At 43.9% G+C, this 27,381-nt stretch overlaps 2 protein-coding genes across 4 annotated transcripts in view; one reads left to right on the top strand and one right to left on the bottom strand.

Annotated features, from left to right (window-relative positions):
* The window catches only part of lrsam1 (leucine rich repeat and sterile alpha motif containing 1), a 69,970-nt gene extending 58,416 nt beyond the window's left edge, over positions 1–11,554 (bottom strand). Inside the window, exons 1-3 of one of the 3 annotated variants that reach the window (XM_072240549.1) lie at positions 11,391–11,554; positions 10,139–10,195; positions 5,695–5,739 (exon numbers count right to left, since the gene is read on the bottom strand). In XM_072240549.1, the coding sequence (XP_072096650.1) occupies positions 5,695–5,739; positions 10,139–10,195; positions 11,391–11,462 (174 nt within the window). In that variant the 5' untranslated portion in view covers positions 11,463–11,554. Of the gene's footprint in view, positions 1–3,632; positions 3,721–5,694; positions 5,740–10,138; positions 10,196–11,390 lie in introns of those variants that run through there. The other 2 variants (XM_072240548.1, XM_072240550.1) reach the window with 2 other exon arrangements.
* Positions 11,555–15,256: 3,702 nt separating this feature from the next.
* rpl12 (ribosomal protein L12) lies at positions 15,257–23,378 on the top strand. The gene is made up of 7 exons (XM_072240542.1): positions 15,257–15,409; positions 17,650–17,723; positions 17,822–17,920; positions 21,856–21,937; positions 22,937–23,023; positions 23,120–23,232; positions 23,316–23,378. The coding sequence occupies exons 1-7, from the start codon at positions 15,373–15,375 to the stop codon at positions 23,319–23,321; spliced, it is 498 nt and encodes a 165-aa protein (XP_072096643.1). The 5' UTR covers positions 15,257–15,372; the 3' UTR covers positions 23,322–23,378.
* The last annotated feature ends 4,003 nt before the right edge of the window (positions 23,379–27,381 follow it).

The raw sequence follows: 27,381 nt of genomic DNA, 5'->3' as shown, positions 1-27,381 counted from the left end.
GGCAGAGGAACTGAACAAGTATTTTGCATCAGTCTTCACTGAGGACGAGAGCAGTATACCGGACACTCAAGGGTGGCAGGGAAGAGAAGTGTGCGCAGTCACAATTACGACAGAGAAAGTACTCAGGAAGCTGAATAGGCTAAAGGTAGATAAATCTCCCGGACCAGATGGAATACACCCTAGTGTTCTGAAGGAAGTAGCTGTGGAGATTGCGGAGGCATTAGCGATGATCTTTCAAAAGTCGATAGATTCTGGCATGGTTCCGGAGGACTGGAAGATTGCAAATGTCACTCCGCTATTTAAGAAGGGGGCAAGGAAGCAAAAAGGAAATTATAGACCTGTTAGCTTGACATCCGTGGTTGGGAAGTTGTTGGAGTCAATTGTCAAGGATGAGGTTACAGAGTACCTGGAGGCATATGACAAGATAGGCAGAACTCAGCATGGATTCCTTAAAGGAAAATCCTGCCTGACAAACCTATTACAATTTTTTGAGGAAATTTCCAGTAGGCTAGACAAGGGAGATGCAGTGGATGTTGTATATTTGGATTTTCAGAAGGCCTTTGACAAGGTGCCACACATGAGGCTACTTAACAAGATAAGAGCCCATGGAATTACGGGAAAGTTACATATATGGATAGAGCGTTGGCTGATTGGCAGGAAACAGAGAGTGGGAATAAAGGGATCCTATTCTGGTTGGCTGCCGGTTACCAGTGGTGTTCCGCAGGGATCAGTGTTGGGGCCGCTTCTTTTTACATTGTACATCAACGATTTGGATTATGGAATAGATGGCTTTGTGGCTAAGTTTGCTGACGATACAAAGATAGGTGGAGGGGCCAGTAGTGCTGAGGAAATGGAGAGTCTGCAGAGAGACTTGGATAGATTGGAAGAATGGGCAGAGAAATGGCAAATGAAGTACAATGTTGGAAAGTGTATGGTTATGCACTTTGGCAGAAAAAATAAATTGGCAGACTATTATTTAAATGGGGAAAGAATTCAAAGTTCTGAGATGCAACGGGACTTGGGAGTCCTCATACAGGATACCCTTAAAGTTAACCTCCAGGTTGAGTCAGTAGTGAAGAAGGCGAATGCAATGTTGGCATTCATTTCTAGAGGAATATAGTATAGGAGCAAGGATGTGACGTTGAGGCTCTATAAGGTGCTGGTGAGACCTCACTTGGAGTACTGTGTGCAGTTTTGGTCTCCTTATTTAAGAAAGGATGTGCTGACGTTGGAGAGGGTACAGAGAAGATTCACTAGAATGATTCCGGGAATGAGAGGGTTAACATATGAGGAACGTTTGTCCGCTCTTGGACTGTATTCCTTGGAGTTTAGAAGAATGAGGGGAGACCTCATAGAAACATTTCGAATGTTAAAAGGCATGGACAGAGTGGATGTGGCAAAGTTGTTTCCCATGATGGGGGAGTCTAGTATGAGAGGGCACAACTTAAGGATTGAAGGGCGCCCTTTCAGAACAGAAATGCGAAGAAATTTTTTTAGTCAGAGGGTGGTGAGTCTATGGAATTTGTTGCCACGGGCAGCAGTGGAGGCCAAGTCATTGGGTGTATTTAAGGCAGAGATTGATAGGTATCTGAGTAGCCAGGGCATCAAAGGTTATGGTGAGAAGGCAGGGGAGTGGGACTAAATAGGAGAAAATGGATCAGCTCATGATAAAAATGGCAGAGCAGACTCGATGGGCCGAATGGTCTACTTCTGCTCCTTTGTCTTATGGTCTTATGGTCTTCTCCTGAAACCCCTCTTCCTTTTGTCTATCTCACTGAGAAAATAAGCTGTAAATTCACCCACAATTGCATTTTTTTTAAATCACACCTTTGGCCATACAACTGCCAGGTTCATATTTGCAATGATCACCTTTACTTTCACATCTGATGCCAAGTTTAGCAACAAACCCATTACTTTCCCTCACCTGGATGTTCCCCTTGACAAATGCCTTTCTCCACTTCGTCAAGTCCAAAGAGCTGCATTAAATTAGGATGACAAAAAAAACCCTACTTTCACGGCTCACTGGTAGTGCTCATTAAGGAGCATTGAGCTCTGCATTGATATGTCAAACTGATCACAACTACAGGACAAATCTCACCTTTCCTCTGCTTCCAACTACCCTTTCCAGCACTGATCCTCCAGGGTACTCCATCATCTCCCCAAAAGAGGTCAAGAAGATCAACTAATTCATCGTTAAAACTGAAACACTCTGGCCACTTCACTCTGTTCTTCCGACTCATTGGGTTGAACTTGCAAGTTCACCCTTTACCTGGTTCTGAACTTCCATCTTTCTCTGGTTTTCACCCTCTCCAAGTTTATCTTGAGACTGGAGGCCACCCCACCCCATTGGCTCGCTGAGGTGACTAGACTTCCCTACCTGACTCTCCTCGCTAGGTTCCGATGTGAACTGTTCATATTGCTTCAGTACAGTTTTCAGCTTCTTTACATCTGCCACCATTAGCCTGTTCCTCAAAATAAATCCCATTTCTTCCCCAAAATAGGCCCCATTGACCTTCTCCTTTTCTTCTCCAAATTCTGTGAACAGTTTGGAACCCTCTGTGTTGGTTCTCTTTGTCTGAATCTCTCCAGATTTCAGCCCCTGGCATGATGCCTAAATAGCTATTACTAAGTAACTAATGTACCACGTTTCCTCTGTTAACCTGCAACCTTTTTCATGATTGATTACACAACCAATCCCCTCTGACATCAGCTGCGTCACACTTCACTCTTTTGGTTCTGTATTTTTCCATCAAAAAGATCTTAAAGGTGAGCTTTATTTGCCACATGTATATCGAAGCAAAAAGTGAAATGCATTGTTTTGTATCAAATCAAAATCAGCGAAGCCGTCAGGTGTCGCCACGTTTCTAGTGACAACACAGCTTGCCCACAACTCACAAATCCAAACTGTACGTCTTTGGAATTTGGGAGGAAACTTGAGCACCTGGAGGAAACCCACTTGGTCACGAAGAGAATGTACAGACTCTTTACAGACAGCGGGGGGACTTGAATCCTGATCTTATAGTCCGCGCTACAATAGCGTCACGCTAACCACTACATGACTGTGCCGTCCCATCGACACTATCGACAACATAAAGCCAAAAAACCAGCAGCAGTGACTACCGCTGATGTCTGGGGATCAGTCCTTGCCCCACCTTCCCCTTCCTATTTCCTAGACTGCAGCCTGGCAAAGATATCTAGCCATTTACTCTGTTATTCTGCCTGAGCTGAATCAGATTATTTGCCACTTTGGCCCCAAGATGAGCTTCAGTCCATTTGGTCTAAAGCTTTCAGAGAGCCTGCTGCTGAATCCATCTGCCGTACTTCTACAGTCGCAACTCTTGGTGTTGTTCTAATCGTTGTACCACAGCAGTGATCCCCTGCCACGAGGTACGTAGATAAAGGGCAGCAGCTAACAAGCTTTGTTTCAAGGAGATGACAATCTGCCCACAACGTCAACCAACTCCCAGTGGTCTTCACTGAATATGGGAGTCAGACAAGCATAGTTTGTATGTTCCTGTTGCAAATATTTGCGACAGCCCGGACAGTAATTATGGCAAAAGTTTAACTTTTATTATCAAAGTGCATATATATCACCACGTACAACCCTGAGATTCAGTTTCTTGTGGGCTTACCTAATAAATCTATAGAATAATAACCATAACAGAATCAATGAAAGACCTTCCAATTAGGGCGTTCGACCAGAGTGCAGAAGACAACAAACTGTGCAAATACAAAAAGAAGAAATAGTAATAATAAATAAATAAATAAGCAATAAATACTGAGAACATGAGATGAAGAGTCCTTGAAAGTGAGTCCATTGATTGTGGGAAAATTTCAGTGATGGGGCAAGTGAAGTGGAGTGAAGTTATCCCCTTTGGTTCAAGAGCCTGTTCCTGAACATGGTTGTGTGAGTCCTGAGGCCCTTGTACCTTCTCCCTGATTGCAGCAGCAAGACGACCATAAGACTACGAGATATAGAAGCAGAATTAGGCAATTTAGTCTGTCAAGTCTGCTCTGCCATTTCATCCTGACTGATCCATTTCACTCAAGGCATGTCCTGTATGGTGGGGGGTATCTGATGATGGATACTGGTTTCCTGCAACAGTGTTTCATTCAGATGTGTTCAATAGTTTGGAGGGCTCTAGCCGTGATGGACTGAGACATATCCACTACATTTTGTAGGATTCTCCATTCAAGGGCATTGGTGTATCCATACCAGGCTGTGATGCCGCCAGTCAATATACCCCCCAACACACATCTATAGAAGTTTGTCAAAGTTTTAGATGTCATGCCAAACCTCCACAAACTCCTAAGGGAAGTAGAGGCACTGCCACGCTTTCTTTGTAATTGCACTTACGAGGTGGGCCCAGAACAGGTCCTCCAAAATAACAACAACTAGGAATCTAAAGTTGCCAACCTCTCCACCTCTGAGGAGGACTGGCTCATGGATCCCTGGTTTCCTCCTCCTAAAGTCAATAATCAGCTCCTTGATCCTGCTGACACTGAGTAAGATGTTGGTGTTGTGGCACCACTCAGTCAGATTTCCATCTTCCTCCTATATGCTGATTTGTCACCACCTTTGATTTAGCGAATGACAGTGGTGTCATCAGCAAACTTGAATATGGCGTTGGAGCTGTGCTTAGCCACACAGTAGTGGGTGTAAAGTGAGTAGATCACGGGGTTAGATACACAGCCTCGTGGTGCAGCTGTGCCTGATGGAGACCTTGGAGGAGATGTTGTTGCCAATCCAAACTGACAGAGGTCTGCAAGTGAGGAAATCCAGGACCCAATTGCACAAGAAGCTATTGAGGCCAAGGTCTTGGAGCTTATTGATTACTTTTGAGGGGATGATGGTATTGAACGCTGAGCTGTAGTCGATAAAGAACATCCTGATGTACACATCTTTGCTGTCCAGATGTTCCAGGGTTGATTGAAGAGCCAATGAGATGGCACCTGCTGTGGATCTATTGCTCCGGAAGGCAAACTGGAGCAGATCCAAGTTGTTTCTCAGGCAGGAAATGATGTGTTTTATCATCAACCTCTCAAAACACTTCATCACTGTAATATGTGCTACTGGGCAATAGTCAGTAAGGTACAAACCTGGTAGAATACTGTCAATGACCACCTAAAATTCAATGACCAGAATTGCACATGGACACCAAAAGGTTAATGCATCACATTGACTTCCGCCTTCAGAACATCACCCAATACCGTTGCCAATTCAGCTTGTTCAGAGCTGACATCTTAAATCACGGCTTTAGATTACTCCGCCAGCTGAGGACGATTTACTATGCTGAAGTTACAATAGAATGCAAGAAGAATAAACAAATAAAGAGCAGCAATTGGGCATGGCTGTGCAGCCACGGAGATTGGCATCAACACATTTGCTGTGACTGGGCAAAAAATGGCCCAGTCATTTGACATTCATTGTCACTGACAAATAGGGCCATTTGACAAAGGCAATAGCCAATATGTTATATAGATATGCATATAATTTTTGACACTGGAGTAGAAGTAAGGAAGAATATGTAAAAATAGGAGCATGAAGTAAAGAGGAGAAGGAGACCTTGCATACAGGAAGAGACGTGAAGAGTAGGTACCAGAGTGGGGGAAGAGCAGGTACCGGTGTGGGCTGAGAGCAGGGCATTCACAGGCATCGGGTGCAAGAAAGCGAATGCATGCAGAAAGTCTTACCTTCTTCTGCAGGACTCTGCACATGGAAAAGACACTGGCTGGAATCTGGCAACACAACATTGAAAAACAAATGGTATTACTGCAGAATCCCATTCAATTAACATTAAAAATATATTATGCACTGATCAGACCATGCAAATCAGCTGCAATTCATTCTGCTGTTGGCCAACCAGTGCTGGCAGCTGAAGATTGTGCTTTGACTGTAGATTTACGTTTAACTGAAGCTCCCAGCAGCTGATTAGAGCAAGAAAACTACGTTTATCTACATTTCATTTGTTTATTGAAATACAGTGCAGAATAGGCCCCTCCGGCCCTTCCAGCTGTGTCACCCAGCCCTCCCCCAGTTTAATCCCAGACTAATCATGGGACAATTTACAATGAACAATTAACCTACCAACCGGTAGGTCTTTGGACTGTGGGAGGAAACTGAAGCACCCGAAAGAGACCCACGTGGTCACGGGGCAAATGTAAAAACACCTTACAGGCAGCAACACACACAAAATGCTGGAGGAACTCAGCAGGCCAGGCAGCACCTGCAGAAAAGAGTACAGTCGACTTTTCGGTCCAAAACCCTTCCATGTATTGCTCGGATTTCCAGCATTTGCAGGCTTTCTTCTATTTGTGATTCCTTACAGGTGGCGGTGGGAATTGAACGCCGGTCGCCTGTACTGTAAAGCGTCGTGCTAACCACTGTACTACCAGGCCACCCCAGTGATGAAACTCTGCCTTATCTTCAATATTTTACTCCAAACTTGCAGTGGTCTGCAGGAGGGACAGAAAAAGAGCTCAAGAGAAAGAGTCCTACAGATTCCTTGTTAGTTCTATATCTAGAGTATAGTTACCCGGCTGCTACAGACACCTTGTAATTTCTATATCTGGCTTATCATCTCATCTTATCCATTACAATACATGCCAAATCTCTGTTCAGCTGCAACTGCTACATCTCAGCTTCCTTTCAAGCAGACCTACACTTGAGAGTCTGTTTTGAAGGAGACTACTCACTCAAGATGGCCTCAGTGCCAGTCCCGCCTCAATGGTGGTAATCCTGACCCCACTTCTTGCCTCTGATTCAGGGAGCTATGGGTCAACCCTCATTCTGCCACTCAAGCTGACACTCATTGTATGGTGTTGCTGCAAGAAGAGGCAGGAGATGCCATCTTTCGGTGGATATGCAATGGCAAGCATTTAAAGATTGCATGGATGAACTACAACAATTGTTTATCCCAGTTTGGCAAAAGAATAAACCAGGGAAGGTAGTGCACCCGTGGCTGACAAGGGAAATCAGGGGTAGTATCAATTCCAAAGAAGAAATGTACAAATTAGCCAGAAAAAGCAGCACACCTGAGGACTGGGAGAAATTCAGAGTCCAGCAGAGGAGGACAAAGGGCTTAATTAGGAAAGGGAAAAAAAGATTATGAGAGAAAGCTGGCAGGGAACATAAAAACTGACTGTAAAAGCTTTCATAGATATGTGAAAAGAAAAAGATTGGTTAAGACAAATGTAGGTCCCTTACAGTCAGACACAGGTGAATTGATCATGGGCAACAAGGACATGGCAGACCAATTGAATAATTACTTTGGTTCTGTCTTCACTAAGGAGGACATAGATAATCTTTCGGAAATAGTAGGGGACCAAGGGTCTAGTGAGATGGAGGAACTGAGGGAAATACCTGTTAGTAGGGAAGTGGTATTAGGTAAATTGAAGGGATTAAAGGCAGATAAATCCCCAGGGCCAGATGGTCTGCATCCCAGAGTGCTTAAGGAAGCAGCCCAAGAAATAGTGGTAATTAGTGATAATTTTTCAAAACTCTTTAGATTCTGGATAAGTTCCTGAGGATTGGAGGGTGGAATGTAACCCCACTTTTTAAAAAAGGAGTGAGAGAGAAACCGGGGAATTATAGACCGGTTAGCTTGACATCAGTGATGGGGAAAATGCTAGAGTCAGTTATCAAAGATGTGATAACAGCACATTTAGAAAGCGTAAAATCATCGGACAAAGTCGGCATGGATTTGTGAAAGGAAAATCATGTCTGATGAATCTCATAGAATTTTTTAAGGAGGTAACTAGTAGAGTGGATAGGGGAGAACCAGTGGATGTGGTATATTTGGATTTTCAAAAGGCTTTTGACAAGGTCCCACACAGATGATTACTGTGCAAACTTAAAGCACACGGTATTGGGGGTATGGTATTGATGTGGATAGAGAATTGGTTGGCAGACAGGAAGCAAAGAGTGGGAATAAATGGGACCTTTTCAGAATGGCAGGCAGTGACTAGTGGGGTACCGCAAGGCTCAATGCTGGGACCCCAGTTGTTTACAATATATATTAATGACTTAGATGAGGGAATTAAATGCAGCATCTCCAAGTTTGCGGTTGACACGAAGCTGGGCGGCAGTGTTAGCTGTGAGGAGGATGCTAAGAGGATGCAAGGTGACTTGGATAGGTTAGGTGAGTGGGCAAATTCATGGCAGATGCAATTTAATGTGGATAAATGTGAGGTTATCCACTTTGGTGGCAAGAACAGGAAAACAGATTATTATCTGACTGGTGGCCGATTACGAAAAGGGGAGGTGCAACAAGACCTGGGTGTCATTGTACACCAGTCATTGAAAGTGGGCATGCAGGTACAGCAGGCGGTGAAAAAGGCAAATGGTATGCTGGCATTCATAGCAAGAGGATACCAGTACAGGAGCAGGGAGGTTCTACTGCAGGTGTACAAGGCCTTGGCGAGACCACACCTGGAGTATTGTGTGCAGTTTTGGTCCCCTAATCTGAGGAAAGACATTCTTGCCATAGAGGGAGTACAAAGAAGGTTCACCAGATCGATTCCTGGGATGGCAGGGCTTTCATATGATGAAAGACTGGATCGACCAGGCTCATACTCCTCTGGAATTTAGAAGGTTGAAGGGGGATCTTATTGAAATGTATAAAACTGCAAAGAGATTGGACAGGCTAGGTGCAGGAAGATTGTTCCCGATGTTGGGGAAGTCCAGAACGAGGGGTCACAGTTTAAGGATAAAGGGGAAGCCTTTTAGGACCGAGATTAGGAAAAACTTCTTCACACAGATAGTAAACAACAGGAATTCTGCAGATGCTGGAAATTCAAGCAACACACATCAAAGTTGCTGGTGAACGCAGCAGGCCAGGCAGCATCTCTAGGAAGCGATACAGTCGACATTTCAGGCCGAGACCCTTCATCAGGACTCCTGACAAAGGGTCTCGGCCTGAAACGTCCACTGTACCTCTTCCTAGAGATGCTGCCTGGCCTGCTGCGTTCACCAGCAACTTTGATGTGTGTTGCTTCACACAGAGAGTGGTGAATCTGTGGAATTCTCTGCCACAGGAAACAGTTGAGGCCAGTTCATTGGCTATATTTAAGAGGAAGTTAGATATGGCCCTTGTGGCTAAAGGGATCAGGGGGTATGGAGGGAAGGCTGGTACAGGGTTCTGAGTTGGATGATCAGCCATGATCATACTGAATGGCGGTGCAGGCTCGAAGGGCTGAATGGCATACTCCTGAACCTATTTTCTATGTTTCTATGTTTCTTTCCAAGCAATTAAGATTTTAAGCTGAGGTTCTTTTCTGTTCTCCCAGGTGAATGGAAAGGATTCCGTGTCACTACTCAACAAAGCGCAGGAAAATTGTCTCAACAAAATTTATCTTCAAGTAACCTGATAATCAAGTGAACTGCTTATAAATCAAACCACTTTTTGCAGGAGCACTATGTGTGATAAGTCTAATGGATGAAACCATTGAAAGGCAAGTTTTTCCTAGAGAATTGAGTAGACTGTGTATTAATGCAACCCCACCAACGTGGAGGGTCACAGAAACATAGAAAGCCTCCAGCACAATACAGGCCCTTTGGCAAACAATGCTATACCGAACATGTACTTACTTTAGAAATTACCTAGGCTTACCCACAGCCCTCTATTTTTCTAAGCTCCATGTAGCTATCCAGGAGTCTCTTAAAAGACCCTATCGTTTCCCCCTCCACCACCGTCACCGGCAGCCCATTCCACGCACTCACCACCCTCTGTGTAAAAAACTTACCCCTGACATCCCCTCTGTATCTGCTTCCAAGCACCTTAAAACTGTGCCCTCTCGTGCTAGCCATTTCAGCCCTGGGAAAAGGCCTCTGACTAGCCACACGATCAATGCCTCTCATCATCTTATACACCTCTATCAGGTCACCTCTCATCCTCCGTCAGTCCAGGCAACATCCTTGTAAATCTCCTCTGCACTCTTTCCATAGTTTCCACATCCTTTCTGTAGTGAGGCAACCAGAACTGAGCACAGTATTCCAAGTGGGGTCTGACCAGGGTCCTTTCTAGCTGCAACATTACCTCTCGGCTCTTGAACACAATCCCAAATCACTGGTCAGTGCCTAGTTGTCTAATGGAACCAGCAGTTCCAACCACAAGGGCTGATTATGGTGACAGCTTACCTCAGACAGCTCACACTTTGAAATGTCCAGGATGTCATCTGCACCGGCTTCTCGGGCCTGTTGAAGTGGGAAGAAATGTGTTATATCTTGAGCATATTCAAATTTTGCCCATCTTGCAAACTACCAAATGCTAGCACATGACACGAAGATTGTTCCTCAAACGTTGATGAAGCATGGTGAGTGGAGGAAAGTTTAGGAGACGTCAGAGGTAGGTGTCTTTTTTAAAAACTCAGACTGGGTTGGGCTTCTGGAATGCACTACGATGCCTCAGTCACTTCACCAGGAAGAGCAGTGCCAGAGGCAGCGGTGGAGGGCACAGTGTGAGGTGGGGCATAGAGGTCTTGTTGGCTGCTGGGTGGGCAGAACCTACTCCCTCCTTGGCACTACAGGGATGAGAGGGGCTGTAAAGAAAAGATCAGAACCATCACAGAGGCTGCTTGGACACCAGCCAGGACCTGATCAACCCTGGCTGGGTCGGCTGGGCGAGAGTGAACCCGAAAACACCCATCACTCCAGGTTACATCACCGATGATGCATCCCAGTGCATCCTAGCATGTATCTCAGCAGCACTCGACCCCGTTGGAAGTAAATAACCAGAATTATTTTAATCTATACATTCCGTATAGTGTTGCTGCAATAATGGACAATGATATAATTATTACCAATCAGGCAAACAGTGAGAAATCCTGCACACAGCCTGAGCACTGTCAAAGGCTGAATGTTGAAGAATGAAGAAACCCATGGCTGAACTGGTAAACGCTGGTTGCCCTGTATTACTCCTGCAGTCGGGGTGTGTAAACCTCCCTCATACTGAGAGTAATTTGCAACCACGGCACCACAGAAGGCGACTGGCAGATGAGGTTAGTTGACACGTATGAATTTAAATTTGCAGCCCGATCAGAAAAGTGGACAGGAAACCGCTTGCCCGTCAAAAGTCCTGCCGCGGCCACTATCGCAATCCAACCTAATACAGTATATGCCGTTACTCCCCATTACAGCCGGCGCCTGGTCTTGTTTTGAGGGAAGAGTTCCCTCGCTCGAGAAACGAAGAAAGTTCACAGGTTGTTGTCAGGGAGGAGATCGGAGACATTTAATGGGGATTAAGCGTTAGGGAAACGGGGGGGGGGGTAGGGAAGCGCAGCCACCTCCTCCCCCCGGAGCAAACTTCCCAGGGAAGGATGGGGGGGGGGGGTAAAGTGATGCGGAAACAGCGGGGAGACAGACCGGGGGTGGGCCCCGCTGCGTTGCTCACCAGACACATCTGATATTCCAGGCGCTTCCGCGCCCCTTCATTCTGCTTCTTTCGCCGGGAGAAGAGCATCATCTCGGGGCCCTGGGCGCCTCTTCCCACTGCAGCACCACGGCTCCGCCTTCCGACTCCCGCAGCTCCTCCAACGCCGACAAGTAGCCAGCGGAGGACAAGAGCGGCCTCGCCCTCCAGCGGGCGGAGAGGGAGGTGCGGCGGACCGCCCGAACTCTCAGTGGGACCGCGTTGTTCTGCTGCCCACCACCCCTCGCTTTAATGGCATTGGTCCATGGCATAAAAAACGTTAGGAACCCCTGCTGTAGGCACTGGGAATCTAAAACAATTACTGGAAATACCCTCCACAGATGCTGCGGTATTAGCTGCTGAGTATTTCAAGGCATTTCCCTTATGTTACACAAAACAATCCGAAACAGCGCGATCTTTATCTGCCAACTGCAACCAGAAAATCACAGGAGCATAGAATCACAGAAAATTTACTAGGCAGGAGGCCATCTGTCCCATCACGTCAAAAAAAACTACCCAACTTAGTCCTTATCTGCAAGCACCTGATTCAGAGCTCCGTTGTCACAATTCAGTTATAGGTTATATTGTTAGTGTGGTCCAAGTTACAAGGTTTCACTGGTATTAAGTATTGATAAACGTTCTTGGCTGGAAACGTCAACTGTTTATCCGTCTTCATAGATGCTGCCTGACCTGCTGAGTTGCTCCAGCATTTTGTGTGTGTTGTCGCTCTGGATTTCCAACATCTGTGGAATCTCTTCTTCATCAACATATGTCCCCTCTCTCCCTTCCAAACAAAATAGACATTGGTTATACTTTATTCATAACTATAAACTTCCAGTCCTGACAGTATCCTTGCAAATCACTTCCGCGCTCTCGTGAATTCCAGTGAAATCACAACTTTAAGATTCAAGATTCAGACCTATTTATCACCTGTACAGGGAAACTTACAGTGAAATATGTTATTTGCATTCACAACCAACATGCCTAAGGTTGTGCTGGGGGGGGCAGGGGAAGAAGGCTTGCCATACACTCCAGAGCCAACATAATACAGTATGCCCGCAATGCTCAGCAGAACAACACTGAGTACAAATTAAAGCAGAATGTATCAAGTGATAAAGCAACACCAGCAAAACAAGTCTCATTCCTCCCCTCCCACCCACCAACCGGGCACATATGACCAAGTCCCTCCCTCCCACTCACTGACCACGCACATACACAGTCCTCCAAACTCAGGACAGGATGTCTTCAGCCTCCAGCGGACTTGAACTCGCGGACATTGAACTTCCCCAGCAGACTTCCAGAGATTTGTTCCAGCCACCGGGCCTCAACTTCCGGACTTCTGATTGATCTTCGGTCTTTGGAATTGATCACAGGACTAGCCGATTGCCAAACACTAGGTCTCAAACTGTAGACTCATCAGTATCAGGACCCTGAACACTAGGCCTTGAACTCTGGTCTTGCCGATTCACTGACCTAAACGGTCACTGGTCCCTATTCCTTCTGCCCACGTACAACCCTAACACAATAACCAGTTGTTCCATGCCATACCCAAGCCGTGATAACCCACCTGCTTTTACATACTGTGCTTCAGCTAATTAAGGAAAGCACTCTTGTGTGCCTTTTAACTGTTGAGCAAAACTATTTAGCAATAAAATAAAACATACTCTATGTGCTTTGATCACCCTTCCTTTACTTTTAAAATATCGTAGCTATCAGTTGCTTCACAGCACTCCATACCCCCTCACTATTGTATATTCCTTTGCCTTGTGATATTTCCACAAATGCATTACCCCACGATTCTCCACAGTAAATTTTATTTGCCATGCTTTTGCCGACTGACTAAATGATCCGAATTTTCCTACAGTCTAGGACTTTTGTCCTCCTGGTCAACCATGCAGCCAATTTTGGCATCATCTGCTATCTTCTTCATCATACATCCTCCTACCCCCAACATTTAGATCCACATCTTTAATTCGAACAACTAGGAGCAAGGGATTGAATTGTATCAAACTCCACTGGTCATACAAATAGGAAATGCTGGAAACACTCAACCGATCAGGCAGAAACAGGGTTAATGTTTCAGGTAAAACATCTTTCATCGCAACTGGAAAAGGGGGAAAAACAGGTTAGTTTTAAATTACAGGGAAGATTCTGTTGAAGGATATTTTTCCACCTCATACTTTAACTCTTTGTTTTTCTACACATACGGTCTGAGATGCCGGGTACTTCCAGCGTTTTCTGCTTTATTTCAGATTGCAAACATCTGCAGTTGCTTTATTTTGAGATACTTCCAGCCATAGTGCTCTGGTCACCCTTCGTTTCTGAAGTTTATGCCAACCAAAATGCCCATCTAAGCTAGTTTCATTTGCCCATATTCTTCTAAATCTTTCTAAACAGGAAACTGGAGGTCCATGAGCCAGACCTCATCAGGGCATCAGAGGTGGTAACTTTAAATTCCTTGGTGTTATAATTTCAGAGGATCAGTCCTGGGACCAGCATGTAGGTGCCATCACAAAGAAGACACGACAGCTTCTCTACTTCCTTAGAAGTTTGTACTTATTCAGCATGTTATCTAAAACTTTGGCAAACTTCTATTGATGCACGGTGGGGACTATCCAGACTGGTTGCATCACGGCCTGGTATGGAAACACCAATACCCTTGGCCAGAAAATCTTAGAAAAAGTAGTGGATACGGCCCAGTCCATCACGGGTAACCCTCCCCTCAGATGAGCATATGTACACACAGGAAAGCAGCATCTATCATCAGAGGCTGCAATCATCCAGGCCATGTTGCCATCAAGAAGGTGGTAGAGGAGCCCCAGGTTTAGAAACAGTTATTACCCCTCAGTCATCAGGCTCTTGAACCAGAGGGGAAAACTTCACTTACTCAGGCGTTGGTCTGCTCCCTCAACCTATCAACTCACTTTCAAGGACTCTACAACTCATGTTCACAATATTCTTTATTATTTTGTTTGTATTTGAAGTTTATCTTTTGCATATTGGTTGTTTGATTAGCTTTGTGTGTAGTTTTTCATTGATTCTATTGTGTTGCTTTGCCCGCAAGAAAATGAATCTCCGGTTGTATATGGTGACACGATTGTACTTTGATAATAAATTTACTTTGAACTTCACCACGTAAGGAAAGATGGAAGAGAATGCAGATACTGCAGTCTGGAGCAACAGGCAAAAAAAAAGGGAATTGGAGGATTCAGCGGGTCAAGTAGCATCAATGGAGGGAAATGGACAGCCAACTTTTCTGGTTGAGGCTCTAGATGATAGTCCGGACAGTCCACTAAGTGTCTCGTTTCCTGTCCTGATGAATGATCCCGCCCCGGTACATCCAATATTTATTCTTCTCCATAGATACAGCCTGACCTGCTAAATTCCTCTAGCACTTTCCGCTCCCCGCCCCCCCAGTCCTTAAAACGTTGTTAATGTACCTGCCTCACCCCTTTATTCCGGCATCCCATATACGCACCACCCTCTATCCCTTTGCCCCTTTTACACTACCGAGCAAGATCATTGCGAAGTGAGCTCTGATATTTTGTGAACAACAGGAATTCTGCAGATGCTGGAAATTCAAGCAACACACATCAAAGTTGCTGGTGAACGCAGCAGGCCAGGTAACATCTCTAGGACGACGACATACAGTCGACGTTTCGGGCCAAGACCCTAAGGGAACCCTAAGTACAATCGAGTCACCAGCAACTTTGATCTGATATTTTGTGACAACTTCCGGCAAGTTGGCTAGCGGCTGCGACCTTCTCTGCCTCACCAAATATGGCGCCTCGGTGGGGCCATTCAAAAACATCGCGAGGTTTGGCCCCTGTATAAAATGAATGCGCGAGATTGCATTTTCCTCTTCACTTTCGCGTCGGTGACGGTGTAACTAATTTTCGGTCGTCCCGAACCCGGGTTCATCCGACACCTAAACCGTGCGCCTCTGTAGGTCGAAGCCAGCGCGATGCCTCCTAAATTCGACCCCAACGAAGTTAAGATCGGTGAGTCTGGGTTGCGGAAGGCGGCGGCTAGGCCTGGGGAGTTTAGGCCCCACCGGGCCCTGGGCCGCCCGCGTGTTTCCTGGGCACGTGTCCGGAGGGGTGCGGGAGTTCTGAAGCCGGTTTGCCCGTAACTGTTAGTGGTCCCTACCCGGTCAGACTTCTCAGGGCTGAATGTCTGTCCCGTCCCGTCCCCGGGATGCGTGTCCATGACCGATGTCTGATAGTGATCCACCTGGGGAAGGACACGGGCACCGGCCAGGAAGCGGGTGAACGGCCACACGGGGTTCGTGTTATTTCGAAGAAGAACGGGCAGTTCGAGCCTGCTTTGAAGTTATGCCCCCCTTACACCTCGCTGTGTTTTCTGTACCCGTGATTACCCTGATGGCCAGAAATCTCTGTATTCAGAGCCGCTTCAGAAGGGTCTTGGCCCGAAACGTTGACTGTTGACCCTTTTGCATGGATGCTGCCTGGTCTACTGAGTTCCTCCAGTATTTTGTGTGTGTGGTTTGGATTTCCAGCATCTGCAGATTTTCTCGTGTTAGGTCAGTTTAGCCCACATGAAGTGGCGTTCAGGTGCGGGTTTTCTCACGCATCCTGGCTTTGCTGCGAAGTGAAATTCTGGAGGGCCATCTCATGGGAGTCGTGTTCAGATTAGTTCATATGCCATGGTGCAATAAAATTCCTGGCTCACATAAATATCACAGCAAGCAGTAAACGTTGTATAACAATAAACTCAACAATAAAAGCAATGACAAGCGCCGAAACAGCATAATGGTGCAAAGATCTTCGTGTAAGAACAGTACACGTTGTAACAGGCAACCAGCAACTTATGGAGGAACTCAGCGGTCCAGTAACATTTGTGGTGAAGATCAGCATATCTGGTCAAGACCTTGCATCAGGACATAGGTATAATTTGTAATGTCTTGTATAATTTAATTTCAAATTGCACTGTATCTTGGTTTAGAAAGTGTCATTGGGGCAAGTCCTGGTGTTCTGTATCTAATGCCATTTGAAGCATGCCAGTCAGTGACAGTTTGCAGCTGAAGGGAGACCTCACTAGCTCTAGTCTTATTTTAGGATAATAGACCCCTCCATTGCAAATGTCATTCATCTTGAGAGTAAACAAAAATGGGTATTACTTAATTATAAGATAATAAAATTATAGATAAAGTAGATAAGGCTTAAGCACTCTGTAATAAGAAGTTTGTGTTTTGTGGTTGTAGCAACTCAGAACTGGTTGATTTGTGCTTGAACTTTCAGGCGATTTCCAACTATTAGCCTACAACTATTAAATCAGAATCGGGTTTAATATCACCACAGGTGTCATGAAACTTGTCTTTGCTGCAGTGGTATAATGCAATACATAATAGAAAAAAATGTGAATTACAGTAGTTTTATAAAGTAGTTAAATAAGTACAAAATCTAGCTCTTCTATAATCTGTCAATATTTGGAAGCGTTTGAAGTATTTTTTTTAAATGGCGCAGACTGAAAGGAGTTGGCACTCAGAGGCACCTGTCCTGGCAAAGCAGATGTACCTGCATGCTAACTTACAAAATGTAAGTGGAAGGCAAATATTTAGTTGGTTCTTATAAGGTTTCATTACAACATAAGGAGTCTCACTCCAAGCTATGATTCTATATGGAATATTATGTTCGGTTCTGGGTGCTCTATCTTTGACAGGAGTGTAGTGTTATTTGCCTGATTGAGGATTGTAAGGCTGCTCGACACAGTTTGGGAGGTGGGGGTCAGGTTTGCATCACAACTGGAATGTTAAGTACGGGCCATTTCTGGTGACTGGTGGCATGGATCCTACATCCAGAAGGTGGTGATGAGGGACTATAGGATCTGGAGGGGTCTCTCAGCACATGAAAGATGCTGCCAGTCCTTACCAGTAGCCCACTGTCATTCTGATGGCCAGAGTACAGTCCTGAGCCCCCACATCTCAGCTGTGCCCTGGCCCAGCCGACAGCAACCCTTGTGAGCTGCTTCTGTCTACTGGCCCTTGGTTAATTTCTGGCTGACGAAGCATGGCACAGTTGCATTTAAATGAGAGAGTTGAAATCTGATTGCAGTATAAGGGACTGCTGGTTAGAATCAGTCCCTTGGATGTTCCAGAAAACATGTTAACCCTAAACCCCTCCATCTAAAAAATGCAGCAAAACAGATAATCTGTGAACGGCAGATGAATTGCAGTGGTTATATTTGTTTTGTAAAACATATCTGACTTTTGTCTCCATAGTGTACCTTAGATGTACAGGAGGTGAAGTTGGTGCAACTTCTGCCTTGGCTCCCAAGATTGGTCCATTGGGTCTGGTGAGTGTCCGCACCTCTTCCCTTTCAGTATGGCTTTCGTAGAATTCTATGTGGCTCAAGACTCCCTCAATTTTTTTGCTCCTTCTGCTCCTGTATAGTCTCCCAAGAAAGTGGGTGATGACATTGCCAAGGCTACAGGTGACTGGAAAGGCCTTCGTATCACAATCCAGCTGACCATCCAGAACCGACAGGCACAGGTATGGAGCTGAGGTGTCTGCACTGTAAGAGCGCTGTAATTTTAGTTCATTAACTGCAGAAAAAGATGTTAGAGGTACAGAACAACAGAGTGAGAGTAGGGTGTGGTTACTAATGTGGTATTTCCTATTGCTACCTACCCAAGTTGGTCTTTTCTGCTACAAAATTAGGCTATGTGGGTGGAGAGAGAAAAGCACCCATTGTGTATTATTATTGGAGAAAGCTGTTTTTAGACCTCTGAGTTCGCTCCATGTAGATTGTGCCATCTTCTTCTGTCCTTGCCTTGTGGGTTTTCTGTTTTGCTGCAAGTAGAACATACTGGGGTCACGTCTTTTATAGACACCCTGCCTCTGGGAGCTGGTGTTGGTGAAAAATGTGCTCAGGGCTGCACCCTCGTCTGTGTAGGCCATTCTTGGGCAGTGGCAACATCTGCTTCACGTGTTGGTGTCAGGATCCTGTAGTCTCATCACCTTGGGTTGTGATAGGAAATAGAAACAGGAAGGCCTGTTGAGTCTGTTGCATCATTTAGTAAGATCATGCTGATCTGGCTACGGACTCAGTTTAACCTACCTGCCTTTTCCCTAGAACCCTTAATTCCCTTGCCATGCAAAGAGGCTATGAAGTAGCCTCTACTGTTTCCTTGGATAGAGAATTTCACAGATTTAAGGGACCTGGTAAAAGCAATTCCTCCTTGTCTCTATCTTAAATCTCCTTCAATTTTCTAATCTCACCTACCAGTAGAGTTGTCTGCCTCTATTCTAAATATACCTTTCTTTTTGTTTCTGTGAGATCTCTTATTCTGAATTCCAGTTAGTCCCAGATGACTAACTTCTCAAAGGCTAACACCCTTATCTCCACAGCCAACTTGGTGAATCTCCTCTGCACCACCTCCAAAGCCAGTATACCCTTTCTCTAGTAAGGAGACCAGAACACTACCTAGTACTCCAGGTACAGCCTCACCAGGACCTCGTACAGTTGCAGCATAACCTGTCTGCTTGTGAGTTCAATCCCTGTAGTAAAGATGGCCAGCATTGCATTTGCCACCTTGATAACCTGTTGTAACAGCAAACCAACCTTTTGCAATTAATGCACCAGTACTCCTAAGCCCTCCTGCACAACAGCATGCAGCAATTTAAATAAGCTGACCTTCTACTTTCCTTCCAAAGTGGATGACCTTGCATTTACCAACAGTGTACCCCATCTGCCAGACTCTCACCCACTCACCTAACTGAGACAATATAGATCTTCTGCACAATTAGCTTTTGGTGTGATCAGCAAACTTGGATGCACTACTCTCAGTCCCCCTTCCTATTGTTAATGCACACTGTGAACAGTTGTGGGCTCAGCACTGACCCATGTGGCCCACTGCTCACTAACCAACCAAACACCCATCTATTCCAACCTTCTTTTGATTAAATCAATCCTCTATCCATGTTAATACATTACCCCTAACTCAGTATGTCCTTAAGGATAAGTCTTGCACAGAATCTTATTGAATGCCTTCTGGAAATCCAGGTATACAATAGCCATTTATTACCCTCAATCCACTGTACTTGTTATATAACTCAAAGAACACCAGTAAGTTTGATCTGCCCTTCCTGAATCTGTGCTGTCTTCCTGATGGAACATTTCCATCCAGGTGTCTTATTTCTTCAATGATAATTTCACACATTTTCTTGACCACAGACATTAAGCCAACTGGCCTATAGTTACCTGCTTCTGCCTGCATCCTTTCTTTTTTAAACAGTGCATGCCATTCACTGTTTTCCAATCCACTGGGACCTGTCCAGAGAATTGTAAATGATCACAAATACCTCTGCTATAACTTCTGTCATTTCAGTATCCTGCAATGTATTACATCAGGACCAGGGGACTTCGCTAGCTTTTCGCCCACTAATGAGCTCAGCATTACCTCTTTGGTAGTAGTTTTATAGAGGACCCATTGCATCCATAACATTTCTGTTTGACACATTAGATAACGTTCTTCACTGCAAAGACTGATGCAAAATAGTCATTCAAAACCTCAGGCATTTCTGCATTACCCAATATTAATTCCCCATTGTCTTCCTGTTTTATATAATAATGTTCACTGCTTTTATATTTTTGGTTTACTTTCTTAATCTATCTTCCTTTATTGCTTGCTTAATGGTTCTTTGGTGTTTTTTCAGGTTCCCACTACTCTTTGTGACTTTGTATGCATTGTGTTTTAGTTTGATGCCTTCCTTTATTACCTTAGTTATCCAAGGTTGGCCCTCCCCTCCACTTGCTATCCTTGTTTGTTGAATGCCGAAAGTCTTCCACTGTTCCTCAGCTGTCCCATCATATAGTCTGTGTTCCAAGTCCTCCCTCGTCCCATTGCAGTTTCCTTTGGGCAGTATAGACTGGTTTTGGATTAAACTATTGCACCCTCCATTTGTATGAGAAAATTCAATCATACTATAATCATTCTTTCCAACTACGAGAACGTTAATTTTACCTCTCATTCCCCAGAATCAGATCTAAGGTAGCGTTTACCCTTGTAGATTCAGTAATTTGCCCTTGAAGCACACTTATCACAGATTTATTTTATGAAGTCTGCCTTAGCCAATTTGATTGCCTGGATCTATGTGCGAGTTAAAGTCCCTCATGACAACTGTTATTCCACTATTGTATGCAGCAGATATTTATTGGATTATTGACACCGTAATGTTATGAGTCAGTGACATATAGGCACATCCCAGTGAATTTTTCCCTTTACTATTCCTAGTCTCTGCACACATTGATCCTTGGATCTTTTATCATCTTTCACTATTGCTCTGATCTCATCTTTAATTACAAGTGTGACCCCACCTCCCTACCTTCCTCCCTGTCTTTCCATATTACTTGATATCCTTGGATATTTAATTCTCAGTCACCTCCACCCTACAACCACAGTTCTGTAATGGCCATTGATGGAAGTTGCTGTCTACCTTTGGCTGAACGCTGTTTCCTTTGTGGAGATTTTTCTATCCTGACAAGCTCACTGGTGGCTCACTATTAAGGCTGTTACACAGAAGCATGGGCAGAACTGTGCAGCCAAGCGGTAGGGGTTAGGAATAGAGGCTAGAATCCAGATGGTCTGTCAACACATGCAGCATCTGCTACCAGCCCTATCTGTGGTCTGGACCAGGAAGCAACCCTGACAACTCCTAATGCTGAGCACCTGCAGCTCATCCAACTTGTCCAATACCAATTCCCACAGGGAGTCATTCCATTTGCTTAGATAGATTGCTCCACATGCAGTGGTAAGATTAACTGTTTAGGTACTGTTAAGCGTGTTGGCAAGCCTGGTCTCTTGTCCAGGTTATTTGCAGAGCACCCTTTTCAGGAACATACCTCTCAATAAAACGCCATGGTAGCGTACTGGTTTGCACGACACTTACAGCTCAGGGCGATGGAGTTCATTTCTATGCTGTAAGAAGTTTGTATGTTCTTCTCATGAGTGGGTGTGTTTCCTCCCACAGTCCAAAGATGTACTGGTTAGTAGGTTAATTGGTCATTGTAACTTGTCTTGTGATTGGGCTTCTGTTACATAGGTGGGTTGCTGGGTGGAGTGGCTCGTTGGGCTGAAACAGCCTGTTTTGTGACGTATCTAAATGAAAAATAAAAGTAAGATGCTTTACTGGTGGAATCCATGAATGCTTTCATTCCTGGGTAATGTGCCCCGAGCAATAAGTTAAGCTTTTCTGTTGCTGGTGTCAGCTGAAGTGGGGATGAGTTTTCTGCATTTGTAGCCACTATTTCCTTCAATTCTGGAAGCAGCTGGAGGTTTGCAGTGTTACTCAAGTCACTCTGGGCATGGCTTTCCTGTGGTTTTAAATACTTTTGGGAAATGAATGAGTTGTAGGAGCTGATGTTTAAAAATGGTATGTTGCCTTCACTGTTGTATCTGGTATTGATGGCTGTGCTTCATTTAAAGATTCAGGTTGTCCCATCAGCTTCTGCCCTAATCATCAAAGCTCTGAAGGAACCGCCCAGGGACAGAAAGAAGCAAAAGAATAGTAAGTTCCGAAGCAATGTGATCGTGGTTCATTTACTGTGGAAGTAGTTTCCAGTGAAAAAATGGATGTTTTGATTTCCATCTGTGGGTAAAAAGCTTGGCCATGTAGATTTCAAGATATTTACTATTAGTACTGTACCAGACCATTGGTCCTGGAGCTCCCTGCTTCTGCTCTAAATGGTGGTATTAGTGTGCTGTCTGCTTCATTCAAGCCCATAGATAGAGCATGTGGTTCCTTACTGGGCAGGTGGGCAGTTTGTGATGGGAGCTCCTTCCATCACACTTACATGGGTTTGGTATGATTCCAATGTTTCACTACCATTGTGAATGCATCTTCTCTGCTTTGAGTGATCCCACTTGCTAGTGAGGATGGTGCATTTCATCAAGAAGTCTGATCACATTCTTGAATCATTTTATCAATGCCTGGTTATTTCTTCCTGTATGAGAGCTCAGAATAGTGTGCCTGTTTCAATGTTATTTTGTTGCATGTGTGAATGACATGGTCTACCCAAAGAAAGCGAATGAGATCTCACTGTTCAGGTATTTTAATTTGCCTTGAATTACCTATTCAAGGTAATCTAACTCAGCAGTATAAAGGGGCAGGGATCACTTTCACTAATTCCTGTAGAGCAGGAGTTTTGTAGGTCTGAGGCCTTGATTTTCACATATCCTTTTCCTCAGTTGTCCTAGTGTATTGCCAAGTGGTGGCTCCTTGGCTGTGGGAAATAGTTGCCTTGGCCCATTCATGCTGGATTGTGGATGGGGATTAGGGCAGTGTGTTGCACTTTGCATAAACATTTGCTGGTTGACAGTGAAGAAATAACCACTGACTTTAACTTTCCCTAAGCATATGGATGTAAGATGGAGCTGCAAATTCTTAACCGGAGATATAGGCAATCTGTTGGTTAAGCTTTGAAATTTGTTTCTGCTGGTGATGTGGGCGTCAGATTGTGGAGGGGTTCCATATTACTTATTGACTGTTACTACACTTTTTTTCTAGTTAAACACACTGGCAGCATCACCTTTGATGAGGTGGTTAATATTGCCCGGCAGATGAGGCATCGTTCTCTAGCCAGAGACCTTTCAGGTGGGTACAGTTTGCAACGCAGAGTGGTGTCTGATGTCTGCTGTTCTCTTGCAAGTGTCTGCAGTAATGTTGAAGGTTGTGTTTGAATTATTGCAGGAACTGTGAAGGAAATCCTTGGAACTGCTCAGTCCATCGGTTGCAACATTGATGGCAAACATCCTCACAGTGTCATTGACGACATCAATGAAGGCAGGATTGAGTGTCCTACTGTGAGTTTCATTACCTTGTGCTGAATTGATTTTTGGTGTATATTGTACCAGGTTGCTTACAAAATTTGTTTTATTTTCAACAGGAATGAAGAGAAACTGCCAGGTATCAGGATCCCAGCAAAGTAAAATAAAATCTTTTGAGATAACGTTTCTAATTTCAATTGTCTTTATTCCTCTGGTGTCTATTCCAGTATATAGACTATTACATTTGTTGTTAGCTCTGGATGTAGAAATTTAACTTGTTTTGACCAAGTTCTAAGCTCGTCTGTTTGTTGTTATCATAGATGTAAATACCCAGGGTATAGATACTATGGAAATAAGCTTTTTGCAGCAGCATATGTCACATGGACAAACATAAATAACACACTCAAATGCAAAATACATAAACAGATCCAGTGCAGGTTGGAGGAAATAAACAGTCTGAAGTAAAGTTAAAGCTTTTCAGGACTGTTTAAGAATCTGATGGCAGTGGGAATGAAGCTTTTGTTGAACACTGAGGTGCAAGTCTTCCAGCTCCTGACAGCAGCATTGAGGAGGGCAGTGTGGTAGTGGGTGACAAATGCCACATTTCTAAGGCATTGCCTCTTGTGAATGTCCTTGGTGAGGAAGCTGCACCTGTGATGGAACCAGCCAAGTCTACTACTTTGTAGCCTTTTGTGTTTTTGTACATTGGAATTACCATACCAGGAGTGAAACAAGTCAGAATGCTTTCCGTCTGTAGACATCTGTCAGTCTTCAATCCTGTAAGTAGAGATGCTGGTGCAGTATCTTTATGGTTTGTATCTACATCTGTGAGAATGTCCCCCCACTACTCTATCCATTAAGAATTTTGCATTTCAATGAAATTTTACTTGAACAGTCCCTGAATCTCATTGAAAATCTTGCAAATCCAAAGGCACCATATCAACTGGAAATCCCTTATCTATTCTAGTGATATCCTAGCATTTTAATCAAAAATGACTGGCTCTCACAAATGCATGTTGAAAGTTCAATGTAAATTTATTATCAAAGTACATACAATATGTGTCACCATATACAATCCTGAGATTCATTTTCTTGCAGGCATTGACAGTAAATACAAGAAACACAATCAATGGAAGGCTGTTTAATACTGTTCTTTGCCAGGTGCTCTGTAATTACAGCCTTCATTACAGATTTCAGGCTAACAGTGAAGGAGTTAACATTTACAGAACCGATGCTGCCTTGGAAGATAATCAGAACATCTTTTCAAATTGTGGAATGTGGGTCATCATTCTTTGGGATCCAACAGCTTTCAAGTTGCCAATTACTCCAGTATTATTAATGAGCTACTTTCAATTCCTCATACTGGCATGACTCTTGATTCTTTAATATGTGTAACAGGCTTTGTATTCCATGAAGGCTAATACAAATTAATTCTAAATAAAATTTATGGTTCTATTTTCCCTATTTATCAATAGTCTGCACTAGCACTCTGTTTTCCTTTTCTTAATTTCATGGCCCCTTGAATTCTTAAAACTTCCTCATCCTCAGGCTTATTTCTGGCAACTTCATAAACCTCTGCTCAGCTGTGGATAAATGGCTTTTTGGTTTTGTCTTCAAGGAATTTTTTTTTTTGCAATTTAAGCATTCAACTGTTATGCATTTTGTCCACTGTCATGCTTTTAAATGTATTCTCTCAATCAACCACTTAAGTTTCCACTTGCATCTTCACTATTTTGTTTAGATTTAAGACCTTGGTTATGCTTTGAAAAATATTTTCAAGTTCATTGTATTATACAGCCATGGTCCCTTGCCCTTTGACAATCAGATTATTTTTTATTTAGAAATACAGCACAACATCTGGCCCAGTTAGCTTGTCTGTCCAATTTCACCCATGTGACCAGAACCTACTAACCTGTATGTCTTTGGAATGTGGGAGGAAACCAGAGGAAATCCACGTGGTCATGGAGACATACAAACTCCTTACAATGGCAGAATTAAACACAGGTTGCTATGTAAAATAAGGATCCAAAGTATCCTTTTACCTAATAGATCCCTCAACAATTTGATCTAGAATTGTGTATCATACATTCCATAAATTCCACAATTTTCGGCTGGTTAAAAAAAATCTAAATGTAGGTTGTCTCATAATTAGTGTTACACATCTAAATTTCTTGATTTTTGCTGTGTGCCCAACATTACAACTATTTGTTAGCCTATGAGTAATTCTATTCAATATTTTCTGCCCTTAACTAATTTTCTTGCCTTGCTCAGGCCAAATGAATCTTAATCATCTGTCGCAGCAAGATTATTCCTCACCACTGTACAGATCTCCCTTTTTCTAAACCACTCCTTTTCCTTCTCTACTTCTCATGTTGAGTAACCTGAAATTTAGCTCACAGCCTTGCTCAGTCTGTTGTCATGGATGTTTTTTCATGTGCCATTAATTTATTTGCCATTTTGCCAGCATTCAGATTCTATATCTTGTTCATTTTAGAATTGTTCTGTACTTTAATCCCTTTTGCTATTTGACTTGCTTCTATTTATTTCACTTGCTACTTTTTTAGTTTAAATCCTCTCCAGTTGCAAACTCCTGTGAGAAAGTAGGTCCCATCCCTTCTGAGATCAACCTGTTCATTTTTCACAGGTCTCAAATGCTGCAAAAAAAAAAAAAATCCAGTGCTTCAAATATCTGCTGTTTTGTTGTTAGTAGCATGTGCACTGGAAATAATCCTAAGGTTACAACCTTTGAGGTTTTGCTTTTTGACCTTTCCTAGCTTGCTAGGCTATGCTTCCTTCTCTTACCCTATGTCATTGGCACTAAGGTGGACCATGTCCTTTGGCTTTTCTGACTTCCTTAGCTATTCATTGATGTCCTTTATCTTGAAACAGAGCATCTGCAGATCACATGCAACTACACCATTAATCACCTAGCATTACTGCCATGTTGTGGTGCTGCACTCTGAGATGTGAACAATGTATAAAAAGGGAAAATTGTCAGTGATTGAGGTCAGCTTGGAAGACGACTATTGTAGCTTTCATCTATACATGGTGGTTATATGCAGATGCTTATCTCAAAAGATGCGCCACTGTGACTGAAACATAATGCTCAGACTGCTGCAGATGAAGGACTCTAGATCTGGTCATCTGGAACACTGAAAGGCTCCAGATCTCTCACAAGGTGCCTGTGCATTCACTTGGCTCAGCTGCCATGCATCAGCTTCACTTAATAATTACAAATTAAGTGTCGGCTAGTGTTGAGATATTCAAAAGACCCCAACTATCATGCCACACAGATTTTCTCAAGTTTGCAACCATAGTGTCATCTCACTACCTCTTCACTCACACACGGCTGCCTGCTGAAGATTTGTTCACCAAGGACCGCTGTGTGCAAATCGTGGATTTTGGGCCTCTTCAAAAGCCAAGTACCATTAGTGTGCTTGATTGCTATTGATTCCCAGTAGTGTTAAGCGTCTCAGTTGAAGTTCCTGAGCATGTCTCAACTGTAAATCACCTACAATTAGTGCTCTAGATTACCCCATGCAAGCTGTGTCCAAGTATTTTCCAGTCCTTAACTGGGGAATCCACTGTACATAGGATTTGACAATGGGAAACTGAGCTGAACACTAGAATGGGAGAGTGTGGTCTGGCTTCAGGTAGCAAAGATTGAAGAATAGTTGCAAGTCTACAGGAGGCACTCAGATTTACTGATACGGAGTGGCAGTGGTGGTTGGGAGGCTGCACAGCTTTGTCAATAGAAAGGGCCAGAAGTGGATGTTAAGATAATGTCAGATTCTTGCATTGTCTGCACACACAAAATACTCTGCAGATGCTGGGGTCAAAGTGAAAGGTTCCGGCCCAAAACATTGACCGATCATTTCCACGGATGCTGCCCGACCTGCTGAGTTCCTCCAGCGTGTTGTGAGTCTTGCATTGTCTGTTTAGGTCAGAGATTTTATCCTTTTTGCCTTTTTCAGCTCATCGAATCAGCACACAAAGTAATCTTATTCCCCACTAATAAATGAGAAAATCTGCAGATGCTGGAAATCATAGCAACACACACAAAATGCTGGAGGAACTCAGCAGGCCAGGCAGCATCTATGGAAATGAGTACAGTCGATGTTCTGCTGAAGGGTTTCAGCCCAAAATGTCTACTGTACTCTTTTCCATAGATGTTGCCTGGCCTGC

The sequence above is a fragment of the Mobula birostris genome, chromosome 22 (genome assembly GCF_030028105.1).
Source record: "Mobula birostris isolate sMobBir1 chromosome 22, sMobBir1.hap1, whole genome shotgun sequence".
Lineage (NCBI taxonomy): Eukaryota > Metazoa > Chordata > Chondrichthyes > Myliobatiformes > Myliobatidae > Mobula > Mobula birostris.
Note: the sequence above shows the minus strand (reverse complement) of the source record. Positions and strands in the feature narration are given on the sequence as shown.

Bases quoted from the DNA above. Each gene is read 5' to 3' on its own strand.
- rpl12 (XM_072240542.1), top strand. From the start codon at position 15,373: ATGCCTCCTAAATTCGACCCCAACGAAGTTAAGATCG. The intron at 17,921-21,855 runs GTATGGAGCTGA...CTTCATTTAAAG, and splicing joins TCCAGAACCGACAGGCACAG to ATTCAGGTTGTCCCATCAGC. The intron at 23,024-23,119 runs GTGGGTACAGTT...GAATTATTGCAG, and splicing joins TCTAGCCAGAGACCTTTCAG to GAACTGTGAAGGAAATCCTT.